At 52.4% G+C, this 27,094-nt stretch overlaps 2 protein-coding genes and 1 long non-coding RNA gene across 5 annotated transcripts; 1 reads left to right on the forward strand and 2 right to left on the reverse strand.

Moving 5' to 3' along the window:
* Nucleotides 1-1,307: 1,307 nt before the first annotated feature.
* bace1 (beta-secretase 1) lies at nt 1,308-18,439 on the reverse strand. 3 transcript variants are annotated; one of them, XR_015929938.1, is made up of 10 exons: nt 17,520-18,439; nt 8,488-8,576; nt 7,111-7,327; nt 6,644-6,781; nt 5,844-5,978; nt 5,468-5,569; nt 4,510-4,659; nt 3,347-3,518; nt 2,166-2,861; nt 1,308-2,131 (listed from the first exon to the last, which is right to left on the reverse strand). XR_015929938.1 is itself a non-coding variant. In XM_088618952.1 (9 exons), exons 1-9 carry the CDS (start codon nt 17,829-17,831, stop codon nt 2,620-2,622), a joined length of 1,557 nt encoding a protein of 518 aa, XP_088475078.1. In that variant the 5' UTR covers nt 17,832-18,439; the 3' UTR covers nt 1,308-2,619. The 3 variants fall into 3 exon arrangements, 2 of the variants coding, with proteins under 2 accessions (XP_088475078.1, XP_088475080.1); XM_088618952.1 differs by having other exon boundaries at nt 1,308-2,861; XM_088618954.1 differs by lacking the exons at nt 7,111-7,327; nt 8,488-8,576 and having other exon boundaries at nt 1,308-2,861.
* Nucleotides 9,912-17,651, forward strand: LOC148640942 (uncharacterized). The gene is made up of 5 exons (XR_015929939.1): nt 9,912-10,004; nt 10,452-10,588; nt 13,538-13,661; nt 16,101-16,196; nt 17,512-17,651. It is a non-coding gene; the product is annotated as an uncharacterized LOC148640942 (long non-coding RNA).
* A 3,007-nt stretch (nt 18,440-21,446) lies between the features above and the next one.
* LOC148640943 (T-box transcription factor TBX1) lies at nt 21,447-24,866 on the reverse strand. The gene is made up of 4 exons (XM_088618958.1): nt 24,765-24,866; nt 24,244-24,415; nt 23,003-23,158; nt 21,447-21,518 (listed from the first exon to the last, which is right to left on the reverse strand). The coding sequence occupies exons 1-4, from the start codon at nt 24,860-24,862 to the stop codon at nt 21,447-21,449; spliced, it is 498 nt and encodes a 165-aa protein (XP_088475084.1). The 5' UTR covers nt 24,863-24,866.
* Between the last annotated feature and the right edge of the window lie 2,228 nt (nt 24,867-27,094).

A 27,094-nucleotide genomic window follows, 5' to 3' on the forward strand; every position in this document is an offset into this window, starting at 1 on the left:
TGTGCCGTTGAAAGTAGAGTTTGTGCTGCTTTCGTTTCCGAGATAGAGCGCTCTGTCACTGGTGCGAGAGTACCAATTCTGCAGTTTTGTTTCTCTGTTCGCCTGGGGGGGGGGGGGGCGGTTGATTTTGCTTTTAATACCAGCATCTTCTGTGCGTTTGTGTGAACAGGGAAATTAAAATTGTCACCAACATCACACCCTAATCAGAAGAGCTGCGGATGTAGCCTTAAAGGGCGGACATTGACGAGCAACTGCATGTTCTCACAAAGAGGCTCAAACGAGCGCGTCTCAGTGTGTCTGTGCTGTCTGCAGGGGGGCCAGCCTCACAACCTTGGAACAGCTAGCTCTCAGACACACTTACCCAGCTGCTTTTGGCATACAAGCCTCCCTTAAAAATACCTGCATGGAGTTTGTATCTTGGCCAGGTGCTGCAGTTTCCACAGTCCCTCCTGGTGGGTTAACTGGCCCTGCTGTGTGCGAGTGGGTGTCTGTGTGTGACCTGTCATGGACTGTCCAGTCCAGGGTGGATCCTGTCTCGTGTCCGTGGCTTCCCGGGTTTGGCTACGCCTTGCCTGCGACCCTGTACTGGATAAAGAGGCTATAAAACGGATGGCATGGATGTGGTTTTGTACCACCGTCTTTTTTGTATTATGAATGTGCTGTTTTTTGCCCTCCAAGCAATACAAGAATGGCTGGATCACCCTGCAGCTCCCAGCTGGCAGCCCCACTGGAGCTCAGCAGGTGTGAGCCTGGCCAGTACCTGGATGGGAGACTCCCGGGAAAGCTGAGGCTGCTGCTGGAAGAGGTGTTAGTGGCAACAGAAACCTAGAGGCAGGCTGTAATCATTGGCTGGTATAATGCCCAGCCCCTATACAGCCCCTCTTAAACCAACCATCCTGGCCCTATTTCTGTTCCTACACAAGTCGAAAAGAGACTTTTGCCGACAGAGCACTGCAGTTACCTGGGGGCACAGCTGTGTTGAGCCAGACAGGTCGCCCTGTGCTCTTCCCCCATGTTGTCAAAGGCCGTACCCCGGGCTTCTTTCAGGAAACAGCTGGATGAGATCCTCCAATCAGAACAACAGGTGCTTCTTTACGCAAAGGGTTGTGGGAGTGTGGAACGAGCTACCCCGCCAAGATTGCAAAGCAGATATGCCGTTTCACGAAACAGCTGGGTGAGCTCCCTGGATCAAGTAGCTACTGACGACCAGGTTTAGAAGGGCCTAATCATTTTTATGGTGGAAGAGAAACCGAGCTCACTGCTTCCGACAGCCGGGCACACTACTGTAGCTGGAAGTAGAGGCGAGGTAACAGGACAGATAGGAAGGAGTTTATTCAGCTGCTGCACAGAGAGGAGCTCCCTCCGTAGAAATTACAGCCTGTTATACACAACTACCCGAGCCACGAGCCCACAGACTTCCTCCGGTCAGTTACTGGATTTATATATATATTCTGTCTTTCTGCTTGTGTACTTAAATACAGTAAAATGTCTACAGTCACACTGCTCTGATATTCACAGCCAGGCTGGGGCAGATGCTGGGAAGGGCCTGTGTGTTTGTGGGGGGGGGGTTGTGGACGGTGTGTGTGTGAGTGTAGCTGCAGACATACTTGAGTTAGTTCCCCAGAACCCCCTGCCATGGACATCTGGGCACCTGGGATAGCGGCTGACCCCCTGGCTGAGTTCTGTCAGGAGAGCAGCTGGGGATCGTGTGGTTCCTGTGGCAGGAGTCAGCTGGCCTCCCGGGCCAGGGAGCAAGGCTACTGCGGCTCTCAGTTACAACACCCTGCTGCGCCGCTTTCAAAGGAAGTGAATGATCTGAGACACCCCTCCGCCTGCTCTGGCAGACAGGGCTGTGTGTCGTGTGAGCCCTCCCCAGTCCTGCCCCAGGGGTGATACAATCCCAAGAGTGAGGTGTCACCCCATCCCCCGGATGTTAGGGTGGTGTTAGGTACAGTATCCGGCCTTCCTGTCCTGTGGGAGTCCAGGCTGCATTCGGGAGTGTTGAGTCGCACCTGGGCATTTAGGTGGAGTGATGCAACACACTTCCTAATTGCCCAGGTGTGAGGTATCACTCGCAACATATGGCAAGATCATACTGAATCACTCTGGTCTATTACAGCAGTGTGACACTCTCATCACTCCGGCCTGCTCCAGCTGGGAGATACTGCATCACTCCCCCGTTAGAGCAATCTGATACACCAGCGACGCAGACAGGAATCGGACATCACTCCAGCCCCTTAAAGCACCCAGGGAGTGTGCAGAGGGCACTATCCTCCCAGAGAGCTGGAGGAGTGTGATATTGTTATCACCCTGCGTTCTGAACACTGTGATACTGTATCATTGAAGACTGGTAATGATCCCTCAGTCTGCGGGAAGCAAGGTGTATCAATCTGCTCTCTCAGAGGAGTGGCGCAGCACTCCAGGCTGGCAGAGGAGTGCCACACTGTATCACTCCGGGCAGTGGATCACTCTGGTCCATCTGAGCAGTGATGTGCTGCTCCAGACCTGTCGATGAACGTGATGCTGTATGTGTCCTGCTCTTGAGACGCGCCGTTTCGGTCCAGTCTGTCGCTATGGTGCGGTGTGGTCTGGTCCGGAGACCCCACCTCCCCCGCCCGGTTACTTTAGCAGGGAGATATCGTCTGCAAAGTCGCCCCCTCCTGGCTGCAGGCAGCGGGCACAGCGCCACTGGAACACCATGAGGCAGAGGGGCAGCATGAAGAGGGCGCAGACGGCCGCCATCACGTAGGCGATGGTCATCAGCGTGGACTCGTCCGTCTGCGGCACGTTGTACCCACAATCCTCCAGCTCCGCGCCCGGGAAGGGCCCCTCCACCGAGGCCACACGGAACTCGTCATGCACTGCCGAGAGAGCAGGGGGGGTCAGAGATCAGCGCGACACCAGAGAAGAGGCCAGCTCTTCCTCGGGCTCAGCCCAGCCACCATGTCCGCCTCCCTGCCAGAGTGGACAGACTCTGGCTCAGGGGCAGTAGGCCGTCCACCAGGTCTGTCCAGACCACACCAGTGTGTGATACCAGAGAAAGGAAAAGGTACAGGCTTGCTCCTTGTCAACACCGATCGCTTGACCTGAATGCCAGGACCGGACCGCGGTCACGCCCGCGAGTGGTGCTCTGGGTCCGGGCAGAGGTGAGGGTGTGGGTTCATCCCCAAACTGCTGACTTGAGCCATGGGGAAGTCCCGATGCTTGGCGGTGGTGTAGGATTATATAAAATAGAAGCCAGTGATGTATTGGCAGAGCTAAGTGAGCTACGCCAGTGAACACAAGCCCTGCACGCCGGCAGCTGGTGTCCGAACGGCGCGGTTCTGCCCTCCGCACCCCTGCTCACCGTGACAGGTGCTGACGGCGAAGCCGATGCGACGCTGCGCCCGGTCGAACACCACGTAGAAGCCCTCCATGATGACGGCACCCATCACCGTCCCCGTGCTGGACTGGGAGATGGCAAACTTGTAGCAGTCCTCCTGGGAGGAGGCCACGTCCTCCACCGGCCGCAGGTACTGCTGCAGAGGGAGAGCGAGAGAGGAGGAAGCAAGAAAGATGGGAAGAGAATGAAAGGGGGAGTGAGAAAGAGAGGATGGGAGAAGAGAGAGGGGGAGGGCGCGGGAAGGAGAAGGCAAGCGAGTGGAGAGGGGTGAAAGTGGTGCCAGTGGGCCGACAAAGAGCAGGAGAGAAGAGGGAAGGAGAGAAACTGTTTTAGTACAAAGCTTCAAGTCTTTAATAGTTAATTCAACTTCAGAGCTGCCGGTCTCTAAGCTGCAGAGCTCTCTAGCGCCCTCTACACCAATGGCCTTTGGGTTGGACATTCTCAGACAAAGGGAAGAGCGCCAGCTTCTGGTCCAATGGTAGCTGCTTACAGCAACAGCCTGGATTTCCCTTGGAGGTCTACCATCCCAAGACAAACCAGGCCCAGATCAGGTCCAGACCAGGCTCGGATCTGCGTCACTTAGATTTGACAGGATCAGGGGCTGAGGTGGCAGCTCTGCTGACATGACTGATGATCACGGGGCTGACTGAGCAGGCAGTGCCAACAGCAGGGGAGTCCAACCCAGTTCCTAGTGTCTTTGTTCCAGGTTCTTGGTCCAAACTGAATGTTCAATAGAGCAACTAACTTATTTTCTTGATCAGATATAAAATGATTTTTGTCCCAATGTCTTTCACTGATGCCCTTCTGTAAAAGTACAGTTACAGTACCTCTACAAACACCTACAGTACAAGCCTATATTAACAAATAAGGTTGTTATTGAATAATTAGACCAGCTGTGCAGCCGAGAGCTCAGATGGAACAAAACCCATCAGGCACTGGGCCCTCTAGAGCTGGGACTGACATGTGGTTAAAGGACCTGTCTTCTGGGGTACACTTCTAAAACGGGACTGGCCCGGGACCCCAAAACTCCAGGCTCCAAGGACTGTTGCAAAACTCGAACTGGAGCTCTTGCCAGACAATCGGAGCGCTACTGCCATCCCCCCGACCCCCGACCCCTGCCCCCTGACCTGCGGCAGGATGGAGATGCGGAAGGACTGGTTGCGGCTCTCGCCCATCAGGTAGAGTGAGACCACTGGGAAGATGTGCCAGGGCGTGGTGCCTGCCTGCCAGCACACCAGCTGCTCCCCCAGCCAGAATCCAGCAGGGAACTGTTCTGTCTGAGAGGGACAGAGACACACGGGGTCAGAGATCTGTCCTGTCTGAGAGGGACAGAGACACACGGGGTCAGAGATCTGTCCTGTCTGAGAGGGACAGAGACACACAGGGTGAGAGGACTGACCGTCTGGGACAGAGACACACAGGGTCAGAGAACTGACCCGTCTGAGAGGGACAGAAACACACAGGGTCAATGGACTGTCCTGTCTGAGAGGGACAAAGGAAGACCGGGACAAAGGGCTGGAGAGGGGTTCCTTCAGACTCGCTGTCCTCATACACAGTGCCTTGGAGTTTGAGGTAACTCGCCCCCTTGCAATGACGTCCTGTTGTGCTGAATTACAAATAATTTCTGTATTTTTAAAATAAATATGATTAATCAAATATTTAACTTGAATGTTCAAACTGAACACTATCATGACTGAAAGAAGTTACAGGTCATCAAAATCAGCAAAGAAAAATTGTTGTTGTTTTTTTAATCTAATGAAGTAACTTAAAAATGTAATTAGTTTGCAAAAACCTACCTTGAGTCACACCGTGAGCTGGATGGCCTGGATCTGGGTGCAGATAGAGTGGCTCACATGATCCCGTAATAAACGCACTTGCGGCAGTGGGGTTCAAGCCCTGTCACGGTGTGATCGTTTGTCTTCGCGCCGCACTCGTTACTTGTGTGGTGCAATTGTAGTGAACTGTCGTGTTGTCATGCTTGGGCAATCCTGCAGTGGATCCGTCAGGCCAGGAATACGGGCGCACACGAAGGCGCTCGGCGTGAGGGACACGGGGACACGGGGACACGGGGACGGAGAGACTCACGGAGGACGCGGCCTCGATGGCCTTCACCGCAGCCTGGAACACCTTTCTCGGCAGCCGGAGGTTAGTGGTGCCACTGTCCACGATACTCTTGTCATAGTTATACTGAGACAGAGGGGGGGGAGACACTAATTATCACAGGCAGGCAGGCAAGCAGACAAGCACACGCATGTGCACCCACACGCACACACACACAGGCAGACACACAAGCAGGCAGGCAGGCACACTAACAGACGCGCACACACACAGACACACAAGCAGGCAGGCAGGCACACTAACAGACGCGCACACACACAGACACACAAGCAGGCAGGCAGGCACACTAACAGACGCGCACACACACAGACACACGAGCAGGCAGGCAGACACTCCAGCCCACCTCCTTGCAGTCCATGTGAAGGTCCTGGCCGTTGACCTCTATGCGGACGATGATGACTTCGTAGTACCACTCCCTCCGGATGGGGGTGTACCACAGCTCCCCCACGTACAGCGAGGGGTCCACTCCGCCGATGATCTGCACAGGGCAAAGGGCATGAGGCCCAAAAACAGACTCGGCCCACGAATGTTCTCCTCACCAGTCCTCATCTCCTCTCACCCCATCTCACACCCCCTCATCCTGCCCTCACCCACTCTTCACCTCACACCCCCTCATCGCTCCTCACCTCTCACATCCCCATCCTGCCCTCACCTCACCCCCCCTCACTCCCTCACCACCCCTAATCCCCCCTCACCCCAAAGTCACTCCCTCACCCCCCCTCACTCCCTCACCACCCCTAATCCCCCCTCACCTCCACGTCACTCCCTCACCCCCACCTCACTCCCTCACCCCCACCTCACTCCCTCACCACCCCTAATCCCCCCTCATCCCCACCTCACTCCCTCACCCCCCCTCACTCCCTCACCACCCCTAATCCCCCCTCATCCCCACCTCACTCCCTCACCCCCCCTCACTCCCTCACCACCCCTAATCCCCCCTCACCCCCACGTCACTCCCTCACCCCCCCTCACTCCCTCACCACCCCTAATCCCCCCTCACCCCCACGTCACTCCCTCACCCCCCCTCACTCCCTCACCACCCCTAATCCCCCCTCACCCCCACGTCACTCCCTCACCCCCCCTCACTCCCTCACCACCCCTAATCCCCCCTCACCCCCACGTCACTCCCTCACCCCCCCTCACCATGCTGCCGCCCACAGTGGCTGGGCCCTGGCTGTCGTTCTGCCCGAACCCGGCGCCGCACAGCTGCAGGGAGAACAGGTTGGGGGTGGAGGTCTGTCTCACCAGGGAGTCAAAGAAGGGCTCCAGCGTCTCGTCAGGCTGGTGGGTGTGGGGGGGGGCAGAAAGGCACAAAGTCAGACATCAGCACCGCGGGGCAGGATGTAGCGGCACCCCGGGCCGACACCGTGCAACAGCGCCCCCCCTGTGGCTCGTCACAGGCAGATGCCCCTGCTGAGGGTAGCTGCTGAGGCCTGAGCCTGTCCAACACCGGCCGCCAGACCAGGGGTGCGTCGCGCGGGTTCAGAGGTCGCAGCACGAAGTCCTGCTGGTTACCGGCCGATTGGCGATACAAAACATCGAAATCGCCAATGAAACAATAACCACAGACAACGGAGCCCGCCCCGCCCCGCCCCGCCCCTGACTCTGACCCGGGCGATCTCGGCGTAGGCCAGTCCCAGAATGCCCTCCCAGTTGGAGCCGTTGATGAAGAAGCGGTGGGACTGGGTGATGGCGGCGATGTTGGCGCGCAGCGTGACGTTGGGCCCGTGGGGGATGGAGACCAGGTCGGTGCCCAGCTCGCCTTCCCAGCGGCCCTGGGTGTACGGCACGTACACGCCGCGGCCCAGGGCGCGGTACGAGCTGGAGCTGCGGGAGACGGAGAGCGGCGTCAGTGTGCGGGGGGGGAGGCGAGAGCACCAGGACCCAGGCTGGAACCGCAGGCTGCTGACGCACAGGACTTGAAGGATCTGATCTCTGGTTTGGACCTGGGCTGTTTTCAGCCATATCACCCTGCAGCTCAGCAGGAGTGAGCCTGGCCAGTACCTGGATGGGAGACTCCTGGGAAAGCTAAGGCTGCTGCTGGAAGAGGTGTTAGTGGGGCCAGTAGGGGGCGCTCACCCTGCAGTCTGTGTGGGTCCTAATGCCCCAGTATAGTGACGGGGACACTACACTGTAAACAGGCGCCGTCCCTCGGATGAGATGTAAAACCGAGGTCCTGACTCTCTGTGGTCATTAAAAACCCCAGGGTGTTTCTCAAAAAGAGTAGGGGTGTTACCCCGGTGTCCTGGCCAAATATCCCCCTGGCCTTTACCAGTCATGGCCTCCTAATAATCCCCCTCTCTGAACTGGCTTCATCACTCTGCTCTCCTCCCCACTGAGAGCTGGTGTGTGGGGAGAGGACTGGAGCATCATCCAGGTGGGGCTGCACACTGGTGGGGGTGGAGGGGATCCCCATGACCTGTAAAGAGCTTTGAGTGGAGTGTCCAGAAAAGAGCTCTAGAAGTGTGAGGTGTTATTATTATTATTTGGGAAAATGGGGGTATTTTCCACTGGCCAGACTCCTCAACTTTTTTTCAGTTGAATCCCTGGGAAACCCAGAGCCGAACCCCAACACGCCAGCGGGATCAAGAAAGCGAGGCGGAGCAACTCCGAGATTCCGAGATCCGTCGGGCCGGTGAGTCGGACTTGCTACAGCGCTGCTTCCTGCTTCCTGCTCGCTTCGTGTGACCCGGGCGGCTGATCGATCCACTGATCGTTAGGGAGTTTTCCATGTAGGAATGTTCTATGTTCTTGTACTGATGGTGAAACCGAAACGTTCAAGGCTTGCTTGTACAGTTAATTGCCTCATTCTGCAGCCTGTGTCCCAAAACGTGGGCAGTGAAGCACACGAGAGAGAGGGTGTGTTTTTATTATAGATGTACGTAGACATTGTATTGATTTTGGCAACACTAATTTAGCGGTCAGGCCAATAAAGGAGGGAGTGTGTCCTCAGCCTGCAGTGTGCAGTGTGCTCAGTATTTACTTACAGTGAGCGGTGGTAGTATCTCCGGAGGCAGGGGTGCGAGGCTGCGCCCACAGCAAAATTACTGCTGCCCGTGTCCACCAGGATATTGAGCTGCATAACAACACACACTGTCAGTACACTCTGTCTACAAACTGGATTACAGCTTTCTGCACACACATGCTATTTCCAAACTGCATTATTGCCCACTGTTCACACATTCTTCTTACAAACTGGATTACAGCCCACTGTTCACACATTCTTCTTACAAACTGAATTACAGCCCACTGTTCACACTGTTAATGAACTGGATTAGAGCCAACTATTCACACACTCTTGCAATAAACCTTTTTATTAACTGGATTACATCTTTCTCCATACACACGCAATTTCCAAACTGGATTACAGCCCACTGTTCACACATTCTTTTTACAAACGGGATTACAGCCCACTGTTCACATATTCTGCTAATGAACTGGATTACGGCTGTTCGATTTTATAAATTGAAATACAGCACTATTCACACACCCTGTTGATACTGTGGATCACAGCCCACTGCTCGCACACTGTCGATACTGTGGATCACAGCCCACTGCTCACACACTGTCGATACTGTGGATCACAGCCCACTGCTCACACACTGTCGATACTGTGGATCACAGCCCACTGCTCACACACTGTCGATACTGTGGATCACAGCCCACTGCTCACACACTGTCGATACTGTGGATCACAGCCCACTGCTCACACACTGTCGATACTGTGGATCACAGCCCACTGCTCACAGTGGGTGTGAAAACTCTCCACACTGAAGAGAGGAAGAGCGAGGGTGACAGGGGTTATTCTGGGGCAACACTCACATACAGCTGATCCCGGGAGCACCTTCGGATACGACAGTCGACAAGGGAGCAGGAAGAGGCGGTGTAAGCCGCAGACCGGGAGACGCGCGCAGGCGGAGAAGGGAAGGAGGGCAAGGACACCGCGGGGCCGCAGGAAGCTGACAAAGGATCCGAGAGACCCATCCATTATTGATGAGCTTCCTGTGGCCACACGGCTGGAGCACAATGTGATGCCAACAGGACGAGAGCAGAGAGGCTCCGTGTGAACTGAGCCCAGCCCCGGGGAGGAGGGAGGGGGGTCTCCAGAGGGAGAACCGAGACGATGGCAGGAAGGAAGAGGGGGTCTGCTTAAACCCGAGACGCCCCGAGAGGAGGGGGGAGCGTCCGAGGTGCAGATCCGTGCTGGGCGGTTGTCTGTGGTTTTGGATTGATCTCACCGGGCTTTTCTGCTGTGTCTGCAGTCTGCGTCAAACCATTCTTCCTCTGCTTCGGGTTTCTTGACTATCTTTAGATTTTATTTTATTTTTTTATTTTGATTTCAAGACCAATTCGCCTGAAAGCCAAATTTATGCCCCTACTATCTGTTTGAAACGAAGTGTTTAGGATCAGTAAGCTGCACTCAGTGATGCCCAGAGTCTCGCCCCTGGGTGATGGAGGGATTTCTAACACGGGGCCCTATGATCTCCCTGTAGACTGGGGGACAGTGAGTAAACATTTCTCCCGGACACCATGTCTCTTGCAGTATCGCCACATCTGTTCCTGTTGTACTCTTAACAAAGAGAGGCAAGCGAGGCTTTTTGAAACCCAGTGCATCGGACTCCCCAGCTGTGTGAAGCACTCAACTGATGTATGCTGTAAATATGTACTGCAGATCCTGCTCTTTTGTTCCTGACCTCTCCGTGCCCCACAGCTTTCAATTGGATGAACACTCAAGGGTTGGGGCAGACCAGGCTTTGTAGAGATGTTTAACAACCCATCTGCCACTAGAGGGCGGTAAAGGACTCTATTAGTTGTAAATAGGCACAGCGGGTGACAATTCACTTTTCACTTTCACGCGGGTGTAACTGGAGGAATGTTTGGGACATCAAGTCAGGGGCCGGGCGTGTGACAGTAGCGGGACAAGCTGATCCGTTTGTGTTCTCTCTGTCAGGACCTGGTCTGTCATGGAGGGAGGGGGGGAGCTTATCGCCAGAGGAACAGGGCCGGACGGCAGTGTGACCACAGGATGACGCCTCTTGATCTCCACACAGCTGCAGGCAGGAAGTGGGGATCTGCAGGGATTGCAGGGTGTGCCACCATTATCTTGCATAAACGCAGACTGCAGCAGAAATAACTTCCCAAATGAAAAGTGAACAAGTTCTACATAGAGTGCCCTTTTTCACTTTTCTCAAATTCAATGGATCATACAATTATTTCTGTCCACTTAAATGGAAAATACTCTTTACTGACTATACCTTCATTTACTGAGTATACAATTAGTAGCGTATGAGATACAAAAGTGACATTGATTAATAGTTAACAAATGACAAAGCTCTTATCTGAAATATCTTGTGGTTATGTTGCAACCATCAGCAACTTTTTTTCATGCACAGATAACACATAACTGGCAAGTTAGAAAGCATTTAGCTTGGTTTCTTGAGTAGGCTGTGAAGGAAACTGGGTTTTACAGATTGTATCCCCTAAACGTTACACTCCAGAGCCCTTTAACATCAGTTCCTTCAAGGTTTGACTCTTTCCCGGCTCAAAAGAAACGGTAATCTGCTTTCTCGATCGCAGCCCCAGGCTCTTCATCAGTCCATCAGAATGGCAAGGAGAGCAGAGCTCTCTGTCCATCACCGCTCACTGCTAGAATACATCCAGCTTCGCTCACAGTGAGAATACTCAGTCTGACCATACTGGACACACTCTCTAACCCCTCAACCTGAGCAACAGTCAGGGGGAGTGTTCCCAGTCTCTAACCCCGTAACCTGAGGCACACTGGGAATACTCCCCCTGACTATACTGGAATTACTCTCACTCTCAGGATTTCTGCCACAGTTTTCATGGCTCTGAAAATAGCTCACCTCATGTGACATGTAAACTACAAACGTCTGGTCTACTACCGGGAGAAAAATCATTCTTAACCAACAGAGGATAATTCCTGCGTACCGTCCTAAAAAAACCTGAATCCAAGGACCTTAACTGGTCTCAGTGAAGTTCAGTCCTGTATTTAAAAGAGAGACACAGTTCCAGTAACTGTCACCTACTGTAGCTGCTGGCTGTAACTGTCACCCAATTGCAGGCTGTACAGCTCATAGAGAGCACAGACTGAACCCCACAGTTCAGAGAGAGCACAGACTGAACTCCACAGTCCAGAGAGAGCACAGACTGAACCCCACAGTTCAGAGAGAGCGCAGACTGAACCCCACAGTTCAGAGAGAGCGCAGACTGAGCCCCACAGTTCAGGGAGAATGCAGACTGAGCCCCACAGTTCAGGGAGAATGCAGACTGAGCCCCACAGTTCAGAGAGAGCACAGACTGAACCCCACAGTTCAGAGAGAGCACAGACTGAACCCCACAGTTCAGAGAGAGCGCAGACTGAGCCCCAAAGTTCAGAGAGAGCGCAGACTGAGCCCCAAAGTTCAGGGAGAATGCAGACTGAGCCCCACAGTTCAGGGAGAGCGCAGACTGAGCCCCACAGTTCAAAGAGAGCGCAGACTGAGCCCCACAGTTCGGGGAGAGTGCAGACTGAGCCCCACAGTTCAGAGAGAGCGCAGACTGAGCCCCACAGTTCAGAGAGAGCGCAGACTGAACCCCGCAGTTCAGGGAGAGCGCAGACTGAACCCCGCAGTTCAGGGAGAGCGCAGACTGAACCCCGCAGTTCAGGGAGAGCGCAGACTGAACCCCGCAGTTCAGGGAGAGCGCAGACTGAACCCCGCAGTTCAGGGAGAGCGCAGACTGAACCCCGCAGTTCAGAGAGAGCGCAGACTGAACCCCGCAGTTCAGAGAGAGCGCAGACTGAGCCCCGCAGTTCAGAGAGAGCGCAGACTGAGCCCCGCAGTTCAGAGAGAGTGCAAATCTGCCTTGTCTCATCAAGGGTCCATACTACAGTATCACACTTCCACCCTGAGAAAACCACTCACTGCTATAAACTGCCTGTGGCAACAAGATCCATGAAAGTCTTTTTCAGCAGTACTTTCATTACTCCCTGGCTGCACACAGTCTGCAGTCCCAGTGCAGCAGTTCACAAAGGACAGGGGATCTCATCCAGGTGTTCGTCAGGGATCCCAGCAACACAGCTGGGAAGCTTCGTCAGACACCCACGGCTCTCCTATATTAAATCCCAAGGAAATTAATGGTTCTTTCCAATTTTAGAATTTCATCTTATTGTACAGTGTGTTGTCATGGCAGCCAAGTAGAATAGTTCACTCTACATGCTTTCTAAATCACTGAAGTGACTGAGACTGACTGAGTTTTATACGAGCTGAAAGTGCGTTAAGTCCGCGTACAGTGTGTGTTGTAAACAGTACAGCGTGATTAACCTCTAACTCTTTCCAAGACCTGGTGGTCACTGGGATCACTGGGAGCCTATGCTAAAAACCTCCACCAAAGCGGCCAGTCATAATGTAACTCAGAGTGCACCCCCTTGTCAAATAAAGGCAAGTAAATTGCTGTTGCCTTTATGAAATTGATGATTCGACTGATTCGAGGACAGATTCATCCAACAACAGGGCACACTTAGCCAAGTGCTCTCAGGGTTGAATTGACAGATTCACCCAGCAACAGCACACACTTGGCCAAGTGCTCTGAGGGTTGAACTGACAGATTCACCCAGTGACACGGCACACTTGGCCAACTGCTTTTAGGGTTGCAGTGACAGATGCACCCTGTGACGGCGCACGCTTGGCCAACTGCTTTTGGGGTTGCAGTGACAGATGCACCCTGTGACGGCGCACGCTTGGCCAACTGCTTTTGGGTTTGCAGTGACAGATGCACCCTGTGCCAGCGCACGCTTGGCCAACTGCTTTTGGGGTTGCAATGACAGATGCACCCAGTGACAGCGCACGCTTGGCCAAGTGCTGCCAGGATTACAATAGCAGACTCTTGGTGCAGACTTGGACAAATACTTATTGTCTGGTCATAATGGACAGTGGCATGGTCCATTATTATTCTACTTCTTAGTGTCATACATATCACTGCTGTATGTATTTTTGTGACCATACTCTATAAATCTTTTTTTTTTCATTATTTTCAAAGTTTTCAACACAAGAGACGCTCAATAAGAAGCAATAACTCCTGCTATCAAGTGTCCGACCAGCGATGAACACCTGTCTCGTCTCATCAACAGCTGGAGGCAGCAGATCAGGGTACAGCGGATCAGGTGGGTGTCAAATCCCAAAATAATTGGCAAGTCCAAATTCTAACATTCATAACCAGGTCTGACCCTCGTCAGCAGTTATATTCCAGAGACTCGGAAATCACTCTAATAAAAACAGACCTTTTCATCCAAAGGGTTCTCATACCGCCACTCATGTGAACCTCCTGGCGATCGATCTATCACATTTCACTGCTGCTAAAAGCCAATCAGCACTGCCACAACGTAGCACAGTCTCCAGCAAATACCCGACGCTCGACAGACACGAGCCTTGAGATTTAATTAGCAGCTCCCCTTGGCGCTGATGTAGCCGGAACCCACAGCTGACAGACAGTGAGACCCAGCCCCCCCCCCCCCCCCACAGCCTGCTGGGTGAAGGCTGAGTTCGTGAAGAGCTGAGCTGAGTGGAGGCTGAGATCGAGGCGCATTTCCTCAACGGTCATTACTGTGCTTCCAAAAACATGCCTGGTTCTCGGCAAAGAGCCACGCCTCCCAGCCCAGTGCGTTACAGGAGCCCAGCACACACCACTCTTTACACCTTTCAGTAATAATAATAACTCCTGACACTTCTAGAGCTCTTTTCTGGACACTCCACTCAAAGCTCTTTACAGGTCATGGGGATCCCCTCCAGCCCCACCAGTGTGCAGCCCCACCTGGATGATGCTCCAGTCCTCTCCCCACACACCAGCTCTCAGTGGGGAGGAGAGCAGAGTGATGAAGCCAGTTCAGAGATGGGGATTATTAGGAGGCCATGACTGGGAAAGGCCAGGGGGAAATTTGGCCAGGACACCGGGGTAACACCCCTACTCTTTTTGAGAAACACCCTGGGGTTTTTAATGACCACAGAGAGTCAGGACCTCAGTCCTCGGTTTAACGTCTCATCAGAAGAGGGCGCCTTTTTTATAATATAGTGTCCCTGTTACTATACTGGGGCATTAGGCCCCACACAGACTGCAGGGTGAGCGCCCCCTACTGGCCCCACTAACACCTCTTCCAGCAGCAGCCTCAGCTTTCCCAGGAGTCTCCCATCCAGGTACTGGCCAGACTCACACTGCTGAGCTCCAGTGGGGGCTGCCAGCTGGGAGCTGCAGGGTGATACAGCTGCTGGCTTAAGGGGTAATTGAGTCAATCAGGCAATTAGCAAGCTTAATTAAGGACCAAGCTTGGGGTCTGTGGGTGGCATTCATGAAGCACAACTAACTTCCCATCTCTATCACTTAGAAAGCAGCAGCAGCGCTACACACTGGCAGCTGAAACACTTCCCTCTGATAATGTCTCTTCTTCCTTTTACTTGGATCCACAATTCCGCTTATAAAACTCCTGCACATGTAGGAAGAAAAGAGCTCCTCTTTCAAGAGAGGCAGGATGAGTAGAGTGCACATACAGTGGAAGCTGATGTCGATGTCTGAAACCTCAATGTCTTTTATTAGTTCTTATTTCGGGCTCTACTGCATTGATCTGTTTAGTAGCAGCGTCTGCCAAAAGACACGACAAAGCTCTTTCTGGATCTGAATGTCACCACAGAGACAGAGAGGGGTGGGGGAGGGAGAGAGGAGGAGGAGAGATGGGGAGAGATGGAGAAAGAGGCTTTTCTTTTTCTTCTCAACATCCACCCTTCCACAAGAATATGAATTCAAATATTTGAATGTGCAACCCGTTGCACTATGTGGCAGTGAAGAGTAGGGTCCACTCTCAGACCAGGACTACGCTAAATGGGACCAACACCCCAGAGAAGCCCTGCACTCACAGGGTTCTATAAAAACTTCCTCCATGTGCAGAGAAAACTCCAAACAACACGTTCAGGGCCACATTAGACCAATACCCATTGCAAATCAACATACAGAAGAGAGTAATAAAGTATTGGCTACACCTAAAAAGCAGCAACCAAAACTCCTACCACCACAAGGCCCTGTTGAGCCAAGAGCTGAGCCCCACAAAGAGCCCCCTGAGCCAGCTAGTCCTGAGGCTCACTGGCCTGAGTCACACCGACACCAGCCAGCCTCAGGACAGCACTGCTAGAGCACCACAACTCAGACTGAACCACATCACAGCACAGATCAAACAGCAATATCTCACACACAACATAAACTGGAATGCTACAGAACCCCAAACAGACAATACACACTAGCTGAATATTCGACCAATAAACATCAAAAAGAAACAGACCCTGACAAAGTACAGGTTCAGGGACCACAGCCTGGCCACAGAACTTGGACACAGGCATACCTGGCTGTCCAGAGAGGACAGGCTCAATGACCACAGCCTGGCCATAGAAACTGGACACAGGCAGACTTGCTGCCCAGAGAGGAAAGGCTGTGCTCCCACTGCCAGCAGGGAGAAACACAGAGATGCACTTTCTGCTGCACTGTGAGAAACACCCTGCAATTAGACACACATTCTCCCCTCAAATAACAAATCTAATCCCAGAATTCCCACACCTGTCAGAATCTCAACGGGTCCCAATTGGAGGGAGGAGGGAACTCAGTTGAACTGGCAGCCCAGTACGTGATCTCCTGTCACAGCCTGAGGAACAGTGAGCCAGTGAGTACTGCTCTGTGTGTTGTATCTTGTACATAAACGTCTTATTGATGTGTTTGTATTGTAAGTGTTTGTAGATGTTGCGTTCATTGTGTCTGCTTTGGCAACACTGTAATTCATACAGTAGGTCATGCCAGGAAAATGAAAATGAATTCGTAAAACTGAATAACAATGAACTGAGAGACAGAAGGAGGAGAGAGAGGGAGAGAGAACACGCTGAACAGGGTGTCAGCCTGAGCCCTCTCCAGACACTGAGGAAGGACAGAGGGAGACAGCAGGCTGTTGTTCTGCACAGCGAGAGAGCTCATTCCCTGGCATACAGACACTCACACAGCGAAACAGCAGCAGCCTGGTCTCACAACCTAAGCAGAGTTGGTTCAGGTCTGGATGCTGTACACTGTCCACATTACACCAAGGCCCTGACTAAACCCCCCAGGAATGTTAACCCGGGGGCTGGGCTTTGAAAACCAGGTGAGGCAGTGTCCCTCTGACCTGCTGTCTCTCTCAGGGGTGGGAGAAGGCAGTGCCCTCCTGGGTGTAGAGAGCTTTGAGATCTGGAATGAAGAGTGCTGAAATGCAGCTTTATGCAAGAGCAAGCACAAAACAGAACAGTTTTTCTGCTCTGTAAACAAAGAGTTGGTAATTGGCTAATTCTGATGAGCCTGCAGTGCTACACAGTGTCCCGTACACTCACCTATATACTGAGTGTCATCAGAGCACTACAGTACTCTACTGATACACAGAATAATACAGCCCTTCTCCACAGACAGATACATGTAGTGTCACTGTATACAGTGTCCTGTACACTCACCTATATACTGATCAGAGCACTACAGTTCTCTACTGATACACAGAATAATACAGCCCTTCTCCACAGACAGATAGTGTCAGTGCTACACAGTGTCCTGTACACTCACCTATATACTGAGTGTCATCAGAGCACTACAGTACTCTACTGATACACAGAATAATACAGCCCTTCTCCACAGACAGATAGTGTCAGTGTATACAGTGTCCTGTACACTCACCTATATACTGAGTGTCATCAGAGCACTACAGTACTGTGTCCTGTACACTTATCTACAATATATACCGAGTGTCACTTAGAGCATTACTGTACTGATATACAGAATAGTACAATCCCTCGGTTACATGGTGCAATACAGTGTACTTTTTACATTCCGTATAACAAAGTGACAGAAAATAAAACACTGCATATTCCAGCTTGATTCCGTGTTATCTGTGTCTACAGATGGGGTTAGAACATGTCCTTTCGGCTGCTTCCTGAAATGACTGTTACACGCAGTGTGTCTCGCAGGTACTGACCTTCTGCGGCGGAGTGCCCACGGTCATCTCCACGTAGTAGCCCTGCCCTGACTTCCCGCGCAGGTTATCGATCATGTCCACGAAGCTGACGGCGCCGGTCCCGCGGGAGTCCCCCGCGGCTCGGGGCGGGCGGGACCTGGCGCCCGGCGGCGGCGGCGGCGGCGGCGGATCGGGCTGCAGCGCCGGTTCGGCTGGGGGGCCCTTACAGAGCGGGACCCGGATCCCGGGGGGCCCGGCGTCCCCGGAGACCGAAGCCAGCAGGTGAGCCGACGTGCCCCAGAGCACCACGCAGCGGAGAAACGGCACACTCATTTTTTAAAAAAAAGAAAAACAAGAAAAGGCGTTTAACGGTTTCGACCTGCGCGGTGACGCGGGGAGCTGTGAACGGAGACCGGGTCTCCGCAGCCCAGAAGCGGACGGCACCGGTCGGGGCGCACAGCCGAACAGCACCTTGTGCTTCCGCTCCGCTCCCAGCTAACGACAGGGAGGGCGGCTCGCCGACAGCCCCTGACTCTCCCCGCTGTCACTCGGGGGTCTGCATGCTCAGCACCAGCGAAAGAGCTCGCCTCGCCGCTCCTCCAGACCCGCCGTTTTCCGCAAGAAGCAGCCGCGTTACAGAACAGCCATGGGGAAGGCGGATCACAGGGCGCAGGTGATGGAGATCTGGGGACACGGCGGATTCTCCTCCGTGTCGGAAAATCACTCTCGCAATATTGTAAGGCCAGCAGAGAGCAGAGGGGGTTAAAATTTCCCGCAGGTGCGAAGACCGCGATTCGGACACCCAGCGATCAGGACACCGGCTCCCCTTGCTGTCATGGTCCCGGCGCTCCGGGGATAAACAAGCCAGCTCTCAGCCCTCCGTCCACCATAATCCGCATCTTCTCTCCCTGCTCCCTCCCCCTTCTCCCTCTGCTGGTCCCCCGTCCCTCCCACCTCTTTCTCGCATCCTGCTGGCAGCATCCCAGCTCAGCCCGTGGGGAGGGGTGGGGCAAAGCATCGCGGGAGTTGTAGTTCTTCGCCTGTATTCCTCCACCCCGCACGAGCACTTCTGGGATGAACGTTCACACACTTGGCACAGAAGACAGACAGGGTTTAATAGTGCACCCATCTGTCTTTCACACCCACAAAGGTCTGCAGAATGCATGGATGTACGAGGATCCTCCAGTAATGTTATGTAGCTGCATTTAAACACCATATTGTACTACAAATCCCATACATGCCTAAGGAATGCTCGCAGCTCTCAGAGAATACAGTGTGGTGATGAAGAATCACACCCTCGATTTCTAAGCAGGCCGAGGCGGGACTGGACAGACAGAGGCAGACCACAGCAGGAACAGCACCCACTCACTTTATTCGATCATTATTTTCAGCAAAGCACAAAGACAGGGGAAAGCGTCCGGTTGACTGGACCTAGTCTCCAGCTGACTGAAAGCCACAATCTCTGTCACTTTCCAGACGTCTACAGCGACGTGAGCACTTCAAACCGAAGGAAAAGAGCCTAGAACCGAGGAAACCACAGACGGGGCACACAGCAGACAGGGGGATCTCCAGCACGGCAGTGTCTGTGTGATGGCAGAGGTACGAGGGGGTTGGTTTGCTCAGCGTTGTTGTTCGTCAGTTTTACGGTACACCGCAGCGCACTCCACAAGACTACACACACACAAATACAACACTTACACGGAGGGGTCACCCCCATCGGCACACATCACACTCTGATTTATTACAGCTGACGAGCCACCACAGCCACAAACAAGGGGAAAAAAGAAAAAAAAGAGAGAAACGACGTGGCACAGGGGTCTAAAGGGAAGCTGGACAGAGCAACTTCCATCCTGGGGTCGATGTAGAGTTCCGTCTCGCCCTCCATGATCTTCGCTGCTCAGCACTCCTCCTCGCCCAGACTGCGCCTCCCTGTGCATGCCCAGCAACGCAAAGAGCCCTCCCCCAGTGAGGGTGAAGGAACTGTCACGTCTGGAAGCAGGTTATTCAGGCTTGGGAACCAGAGAGTTGAACTGGGGACTAACTGAGCCTGGTGCTAAATGGGGACCAACTGGCCCTGGGGGCTAACTGAGCTTGGTTGCTAGCTAGGCCTGGGCTAACTAGTAGCAAACTGCACCTGGGTGTTAACTGGGCTTAGGAGCTAACTGGTCTTGGTTGCTATCTAGGCCTAGATGCTAACCAGGAGCTAACTGGGCTTAGGAGCTAACTGGGCCTAGATGCTAACCAGGAGCTAACTGGGCTTAGGAGCTAACTGGGCCTAGATGCTAACCAGGAGTAAACTAGCTTAGGAGCTATCTAGGCCTAGATGCTAACCAGGAGCTTACTGGGCTTAGGAGCTAACTGGGTGCTAACTGGGCAGGTCATGGCAGTCCTGGAGGGCACTGAGGATTGCTGGCACCGCAAGCCAGTAACGGAGAGAGGGAGCTAACTGGGGCTGGGTACTTAATAGGGACTAACTGGCCCTGGGTGCTAACTGGGCAGGTCTGAAGCAGACAGAGAGAGATGGGTGCCTGCAGCAGGGGGGTGGGCTGACACAGGGCTGGGGATGAGGGAGCCGAGGGGGCAGAAGCAGGAAGCGTGACCGTGAGAGAGGCAGAGTGAGGCAGAGGGACCCCTTCCTGCCGCCCCCGGACAAGAGCGAGCCCAGCGTCACTGCGTGCAGCCTGCAGCGGGGTAACCCCTCAGACAGCTGGGGGCTCGGTCTGTGTAGGTGGGGGGCAGTGGCAGGGGGGGCGGAGGGGCGCCTGTGTCCATCCGGGACTGGAGACACTGGTCTGTGGGCAGAGAGAGAGACAGAGAGGTGGACTAGAGTCACTCCATGAGCAATCAGCTGTTGACATTTGCTGAAAATCAGAACCCATGTCGTTGTCCTCCTAAGATTTCAGATCATAGCTTGACAAGAGCAGAGGGTCAGACTTTACAAAGGTGTAAATGTCATTTTCTAAATTCTGGGGGGGGGATGTATATCCCAGATAACCAATAACCAATAATTCCTACTGATGGCCCCTCCTGAGCTCCATATGAGAGAGCTGTGCTCAGTGCCGGTCACCAGGCTGGAAGAGCATTGTTCCCCAGTGCAAGTGAGAGGGTTCTAGTCCAAAGGGAACATCGTTCTCTGACACAGGAAGGGAAGCCAATCTTTTTCAGGCGGAAAAGCAGAGGATGTCGACTCAGGAATTTTAAAATCCTGAATGCTCAGGCCAAGGTACTTCAAGTGACAGGAGGAGACAGGAGCTCCCAGGGCGAGAGAACCCAACAGGAGACGCTGCTCATGGGACAGGATTGTAGAATGAACTTCCCAACCACGGCCATCCTTAAGAAACAGCTCGAAGGGATTCTTGGATCCTTAGGCTGCGAGCAGAGGTGGGCTTTGTTAAACTAACGCACCAGGATCCTCAGTAGCTGCAAATTGAAATTAGAGCGCATGCAACGCAAACGGGAGTCCGTTTCTGAGATGCAGCAGAAAGGAACAGAGACGAGGGGTGAGCAGGAGCAGAGGGGGAGTGACGAGGGGTGCACAGGCGCAGAGACAAGAGAGGGAATGGGGAGAGGAAGGAAGCAGTTCCTGAATAATGAGAGAGGCCCAGGCAACAGGGGAGTGTGGGCCTTGGAGGGCTGCCGTATTTACCAGAGCGCTGCTGCTGCTGCTGCTGCTGCTGCGTGCTGCCAGGCTCCAGTCGGGCTCCTCGGGGCCGACAGAGGCCCACAGACAGAGGGAGAGACCTGCCACTGCACACCCTGCCCACACAAGAACAGCATTGTAACACAAATACATATCACCACAGAGCACACCACCATCACACACACACACACACACACACACACACACACACACACACACACACACACACACACACACACACACACACACACACACACACACACACACACAGTGCTCTCGCATTCCCCTTCCACCACCCACTCCCCCTCTCACCAGTCATCTGGGTCCGACTCCCTGAAACCTTTGGCAAAGGGATTACTGGCGATCTTCAGCTGAGTGATCTGACCGGGAGAGACAAAGTGAAACACTGACATGCAGTTGCAAGAAAAGGTTTGTGAACCCTTTAGAATTCCTTCAATAATAACCGACATACAGTCTGCTTAAACTAATAAACAATTGTACTTGTCAATACTGAACACATTTAAATATTCACAGTCCGGGCTGGGAAAAGCATGTGAACCCTTGTATTTAGTAACTGGTAGAACCTCCTTTAACAGCAATAGCCTCCTAACGTTTCCTGTAGCTGCTGATGAGACTTGCACAACGGTCTGGAGGAATTTTAGACCATTCCTCCTTACAAAACTGTTTCAGTTCATTGAGATTTCTGGGATCCCTTGCGTGAACAGCTCTCTTCAGGTCATGCCACAGGATCTCAATTGGGTTGAGGTCTGGATTCTGACTTGGCCATTCCAGAATGGAAAATTCTCTTCTGTTAAAGCCATTCTGTTGTTGATGTACTCCTGCGTTTCAGGTCATTGTCTTGTTGCATCATCACACTTCTATTAAGCTTCAGGTGATGGAGCGCTACCGTGACATTCCCCTGTCAAATTTCATGCTACAATTTTGAATCCATTGTTCCCTCTATGATAGCAAGCTGTCCAGGCCCCGAGGCAGCAAAGCAGCCCCAAACCATGATGCTCACACCCCAACTGTGAAGCATGGTGGAGGGGTTTTGGTGTTGTTGTATAGTCCTTTCCCCTCCCCGCTCTCCAAAAAAAAAGTGTTGCACGTTTCTGCCCAAGAGTTCAACTTTTGTCTCATCCGTCCACAAAACATTGTCCCAGAAACGTTGTGGAACATCCAGGTGGTCTTTTGCATGCTGTTGCTGTTGCTGTTGCTGTTGCTGTTGCTGTTGCTGTTGCTGTTGCTGTTGCTGTTGCTGTTGCTGTTGCTGTTGCTGTTGCTGTTAGTGGTTTAGTCCATGGTGTCCTTCCATCAACACCATTCTTGTTCAGTGTTTTTCTTCTTGCATGCTTTGTGTGGCTTTTTTATAGGGCAGGCCACCTCCAGCCCACACCTCCAATCTCATCTCATTGATTGGAACACCTGCCTCCAATTAGCTTTCGGGGAAGTCATTAGCCTAGACGTTCACATACTTTTTCCAACCTGGACTGTGAATGTTTAAAAGATGTGTTCAGTACTGACAAGAAGAAGTACAATTGTTTGAGTGTTATTAGTGTAAGCAGATTGTGTTTGTCTATTATTGTAACTTAGTTGAAGATCAGACCACATTTTTATGGGTAAGTAATGCAGAACTCTACGCAATTCCAAAGGGTTCACAAACATTCTCTTGCAAGTGTAGACAGTGAAGCAGTGACAGTGAGACAGCATCACAGTGAGAGAGACAGTGCAGCAGTGAGAGAGTATCACAGTGAGGGAGACAGTGGGACAGTGACAGTGAGACAGTATCAGAGTGAGAGGGACAGTGAGACAGTATCACAGTGAGGGAGACGGTGACAGTGAGACGATAACAGAGACTGGGTACCCTGTGGTTCTGGTAGGCAGTGACAGCTGTGAAGCAGGTCTCGGGGAACTGGAAGGTCTTGAAATTGTGCTGTGCATAGCGGTGACTGTCCTGGCGCGGGTCCACATACACCACGTGGAAGCGGGGCTGGTACCGGTGCATGGAGTTCAGGATGATCTACACACAGGTGCACTGTGTCAGGGGGCACTGCATTCCTCCTGTATCTCAGTGTGAAATGCAGGTATCTCCACCTTTCAGGCTGGTAGTGTTAATTAGAGTGAGTGTATCAGGCTGTTCAATTCAGCGCTCCAGCATCCGTTTGTCAGTGAAACAGTGTCTCAGTGTAACAAGCTGGTAGTGTGTCACTGTACAGTGCGTCAAGTAACAACGTGCCAGTGTAACAGACTGTCAGGGGGTCAGTGTGTCAGTGTAACAGGCTGTGAGTGTAACAGTCTGCCAGTGTGTCAGTGTATCATTGTGTCAGTGTGTTATTGTAACAGGCTGTCAGGGTGTCAGTGTCTCAGTGTGTTACTGTAACAGGCTGTCAGGGTGTCAGTGTCTCAGTGTGTTACTGTAACAGGCTGTCAGGGTGTCAGTGTCTCAGTGTGTTACTGTAACAGGCTGTCAGGGTGTCAGTGTCTTAGTTTGTTACTGTAACAGGCTGTCAGGGTGTCAGTATCTCGGTGTGTCAGTGTCTCAGGGTGTCAGTGTGTCAGTGTAACAGGTTGTCAGGGTGTCAGTGTCTCAGTGTGTTACTGTAACAGGCTGTCAGGGTGTCAGTGTCTCAGTGTGTTACTGTAACAGGCTGTCAGGGTGTCAGTGTCTCAGTGTGTTACTGTAACAGGCTGTCAGGGTGTCAGTGTCTCAGTGTGTTACTGTAACAGGCTGTCAGGGTGTCAGTATCTCAGTGTGTTACTGTAACAGGCTGTCAGGGTGTCAGTGTCTCAGTGTGTTACTGTAACAGGCTGTCAGGGTGTCAGTATCTCAGTGTGTTACTGTAACAGGCTGTCAGGGTGTCAGTGTCTCAGTGTGTTACTGTAACAGGCTGTCAGGGTGTCAGTGTCTCAGTGTGTTACTGTAACAGGCTGTCAGGGTGTCAGTGTCTCGGTGTGTCAGTGTCTCAGGGTGTCAGTGTGTCAGTGTAACAGGTTGTCAGGGTGTCAGTGTCTCGGGGTGTCAGTGTAACAGGCTGTCCAGCTGTCAGTGTCTCGGGGTGTCAGCGTCTCGGGGTCTCTGCCTGTTCCAGCACTATAGTGACTCACATGCCCATTGTCGTCCAGCAGGTTGTTGGTCAGTTTCAGCCGGTCGAAGGACACGGTCTGTTTCATCCACTGGGACCCCCTGGCGGGCGAGTCGGGGTGAAAGTGTACCCTGCCGGGGGCCGCCGGGTCTGCGCGCCCTGCCACCAGCCAGGACGAGCTGTGGAAGGCATACCTGAGGCAGGCTCGGAGGGGAGGAGAGAGAGAGGACAGAGGTGAGGGAGGATAGAGAGGAGGGAGAGGAGTTAGTCAGACTGGCTGGGAGTGGGAGATTATCAGTGTATAAGTACAACAACATGGTAAGCATGCTAGTATACAGGTATTGTGATGCTGTGTCAAAGTCACACAGACTGTTCCACTCAGGATCTTCCAAGTCAAAGTGCAGTATCTCAGTGTGGCAGGGTAATTGTACAATAGTGTGCTGTTTTTCAGTCAACATGGCAGTGTGTCAGGACAGCAGGGTCTCATTGTCTCAGTGGGCCAAGGTGATAGTATCAATGTGTAGTATTAATCCAGTGTCAAACCTGTATCTCTTGTCGTCCACAGGAATGAAGTCCATGAGCAACACATATTCAGCCACAGGGTCCATCCCAGTGATTTGCACTTGAAATGTTGGAAACATCCTCCTGCATCAATAGTGGACACACAATGTCTCAGTGTACAGCATCACTACTGTCTCAGTGTAAGGAATCACTACTGTCTCAGTGTACGTCATCATTACTCTCTCAGTGTACAGCATCACCACTGTCTCAGTGTACAGCATCACTTCTGTCTCAGTGTACAGCATCACTTCTGTCTCAGTGTACAGCATCACTTCTGTCTCAGTGTACGTCAACCCTACTGTCTCAGTGTACAGAATCACTACCGTCTCAGTGTACAGCATCACTACCGTCTCAGTGTACAGCATCACTCCTGTCTCAGTGTACAGCATCACTCCTGTCTCAGTGTACAGCATCACTCCTGTCTCAGTGTTAGGAATCACCACTGTCTCAGTGTACAGCATCACTACTGTCTCAGATCAGTATGAGCTCTGTCTCACTGTGTGTGATCATGAGTGTGAGTCAGTGCCTCACCGGCCAGCCTTGGTCACTATCATCTCAGTGCCCAGGCGATCAAACTGCTGCCACAGTACCGCCATCTCCAGCTGCACCCGCACTCCCGAGACCTGGGCTGCCTTCACACAGGGCGCCTCCCGCTGGACACACCCTGCCACTGCACAGCATGGGGGAGACAGTGCTGCACAGCACAGTGCGGACTGGGGGGCTTCTGTCAGAGAGCACAGGGGAGGGAGGGATAGTGATCGAGAAGGCAGAGAAGGGAGAGAGGGATTGACAGAAAAGATATAGGGAAATTATTAGGATTGCAAAAGCACAAGCCTGAGGTGACATTTCCAGATCATAACAAAATAATACAGCAGTATAATACAGTAGAACATAATACTATGGAGTACAATGTGCTTTACCAACAGAGACACACAGTCCAGTACAGCACTGTTTACCACAGAGACACACAGTCCAGTACAGCACTGTTTACCACAGAGACACAGTCCAGTACAACACACTGTACCACAGAGACACAATCTAGCACAACACACTGTACCACAGAGACACACAGTCCAGTACAACACACTGTACCACAGAGACACAATCTAGCACAACACATGATACCACAGAGACACAGTCCAGTACAACACACTGTACCACAGAGACACAATCTAGCACAACACACTGTACCACAGAGACACACGGTCCAGTACAACACACTGTACCACAGAGACACAATCTAGCACAACACACTGTACCACAGAGACACACGGTCCAGTACAACACACTGTACCACAGAGACACAATCTAGCACAACACATGATACCACAGAGACACAGTCCAGTACAACACACTGTACCACAGAGACACAGTCCAGTACAACACACTGTACCACAGAGACACAGTCCAGTACAACACACTGTACCACAGAGACACAATCTAGCACAACACATGATACCACAGAGACACAGTCCAGTACAACACACTGTACCACAGAGACACAATCTAGCACAACACACTGTACCACAGAGACACACGGTCCAGTACAACACACTGTACCACAGAGACACAATCTAGCACAACACATGATACCACAGAGACACAGTCCAGTACAACACACTGTACCACAGAGACACAGTCCAGTACAACACACTGTACCACAGAGACACAGTCCAGTACAACACACTGTACCACAGAGACACAATCTAGCACAACACACTGTATCACAGAGACACACAGTCCAGTACAACACACTGTATCACAGAGACACACAGTCCAGTACAACACACTGTATCACAGAGACACACAGTCCAGTACAACACACTGTACCACAGAGACACACAGTCCAGTACAACACACTGTACCACAGAGACACACAGTCCAGTACAACACACTGTACCACAGAGAGAGACAGTCCAGTACAACACACTGTACCACAGAGACACACAGTCCAGTACAACACACTGTACCACAGAGACACACAGTCCAGTACAACACACTGTACCACAGAGACACACAGTCCAGTACAACACATTTCACTGAGGGACATAGCACAATTCAGGACAATTCTTCACAAAGCATAGTTCAATACGCCGTAGAAGAGCAAACCCCAGCACGGTACAGAATAGCACTACATACTGAGCAGTAATTAACTGCCAATAAAGGTGGATTTGAAGCAACGGCATTCGTTTTGCAGTCGGGTGATTAGAGCAGATGAGCCATCAAGCTCAATGAAGCAGAGAATCCAGAAACTTCCATCATTCTTATGATATTTCTGTTAATAAAAAGGTCATCTTCATTTTAATTAACAC

Source organism: Lepisosteus platostomus, chromosome 25 (genome assembly GCF_059453375.1).
Source record: "Lepisosteus platostomus isolate fLepPlt1 chromosome 25, fLepPlt1.hap1, whole genome shotgun sequence".
NCBI lineage: Eukaryota > Metazoa > Chordata > Actinopteri > Semionotiformes > Lepisosteidae > Lepisosteus > Lepisosteus platostomus.

Excerpts from the sequence above, each read along its gene's own strand:
- bace1 (XM_088618952.1), bottom strand. The coding sequence starts at position 17,831 with ATGAGTGTGCCGTTTCTCCGCTGCGTGGTGCTCTGGGGCACGTCGGCT. Across the intron at positions 8,577-17,519 it reads TGGGCACTCCGCCGCAGAAG|CTCAATATCCTGGTGGACAC; the intron begins GTCAGTACCTGC and ends GTTGTTATGCAG. Across the intron at positions 4,660-5,467 it reads CCATCGAGGCCGCGTCCTCC|ACAGAACAGTTCCCTGCTGG; the intron begins GTGAGTCTCTCC and ends TGTCCCTCTCAG.
- LOC148640943 (XM_088618958.1), bottom strand. The coding sequence starts at position 24,862 with ATGTTTCCAACATTTCAAGTGCAAATCACTGGGATGGACCCTGTGGCT. Across the intron at positions 24,416-24,764 it reads GTGGACGACAAGAGATACAG|GTATGCCTTCCACAGCTCGT; the intron begins GTTTGACACTGG and ends AGCCTGCCTCAG. Across the intron at positions 23,159-24,243 it reads TGCTGGACGACAATGGGCAT|ATCATCCTGAACTCCATGCA; the intron begins GTGAGTCACTAT and ends ACCTGTGTGTAG.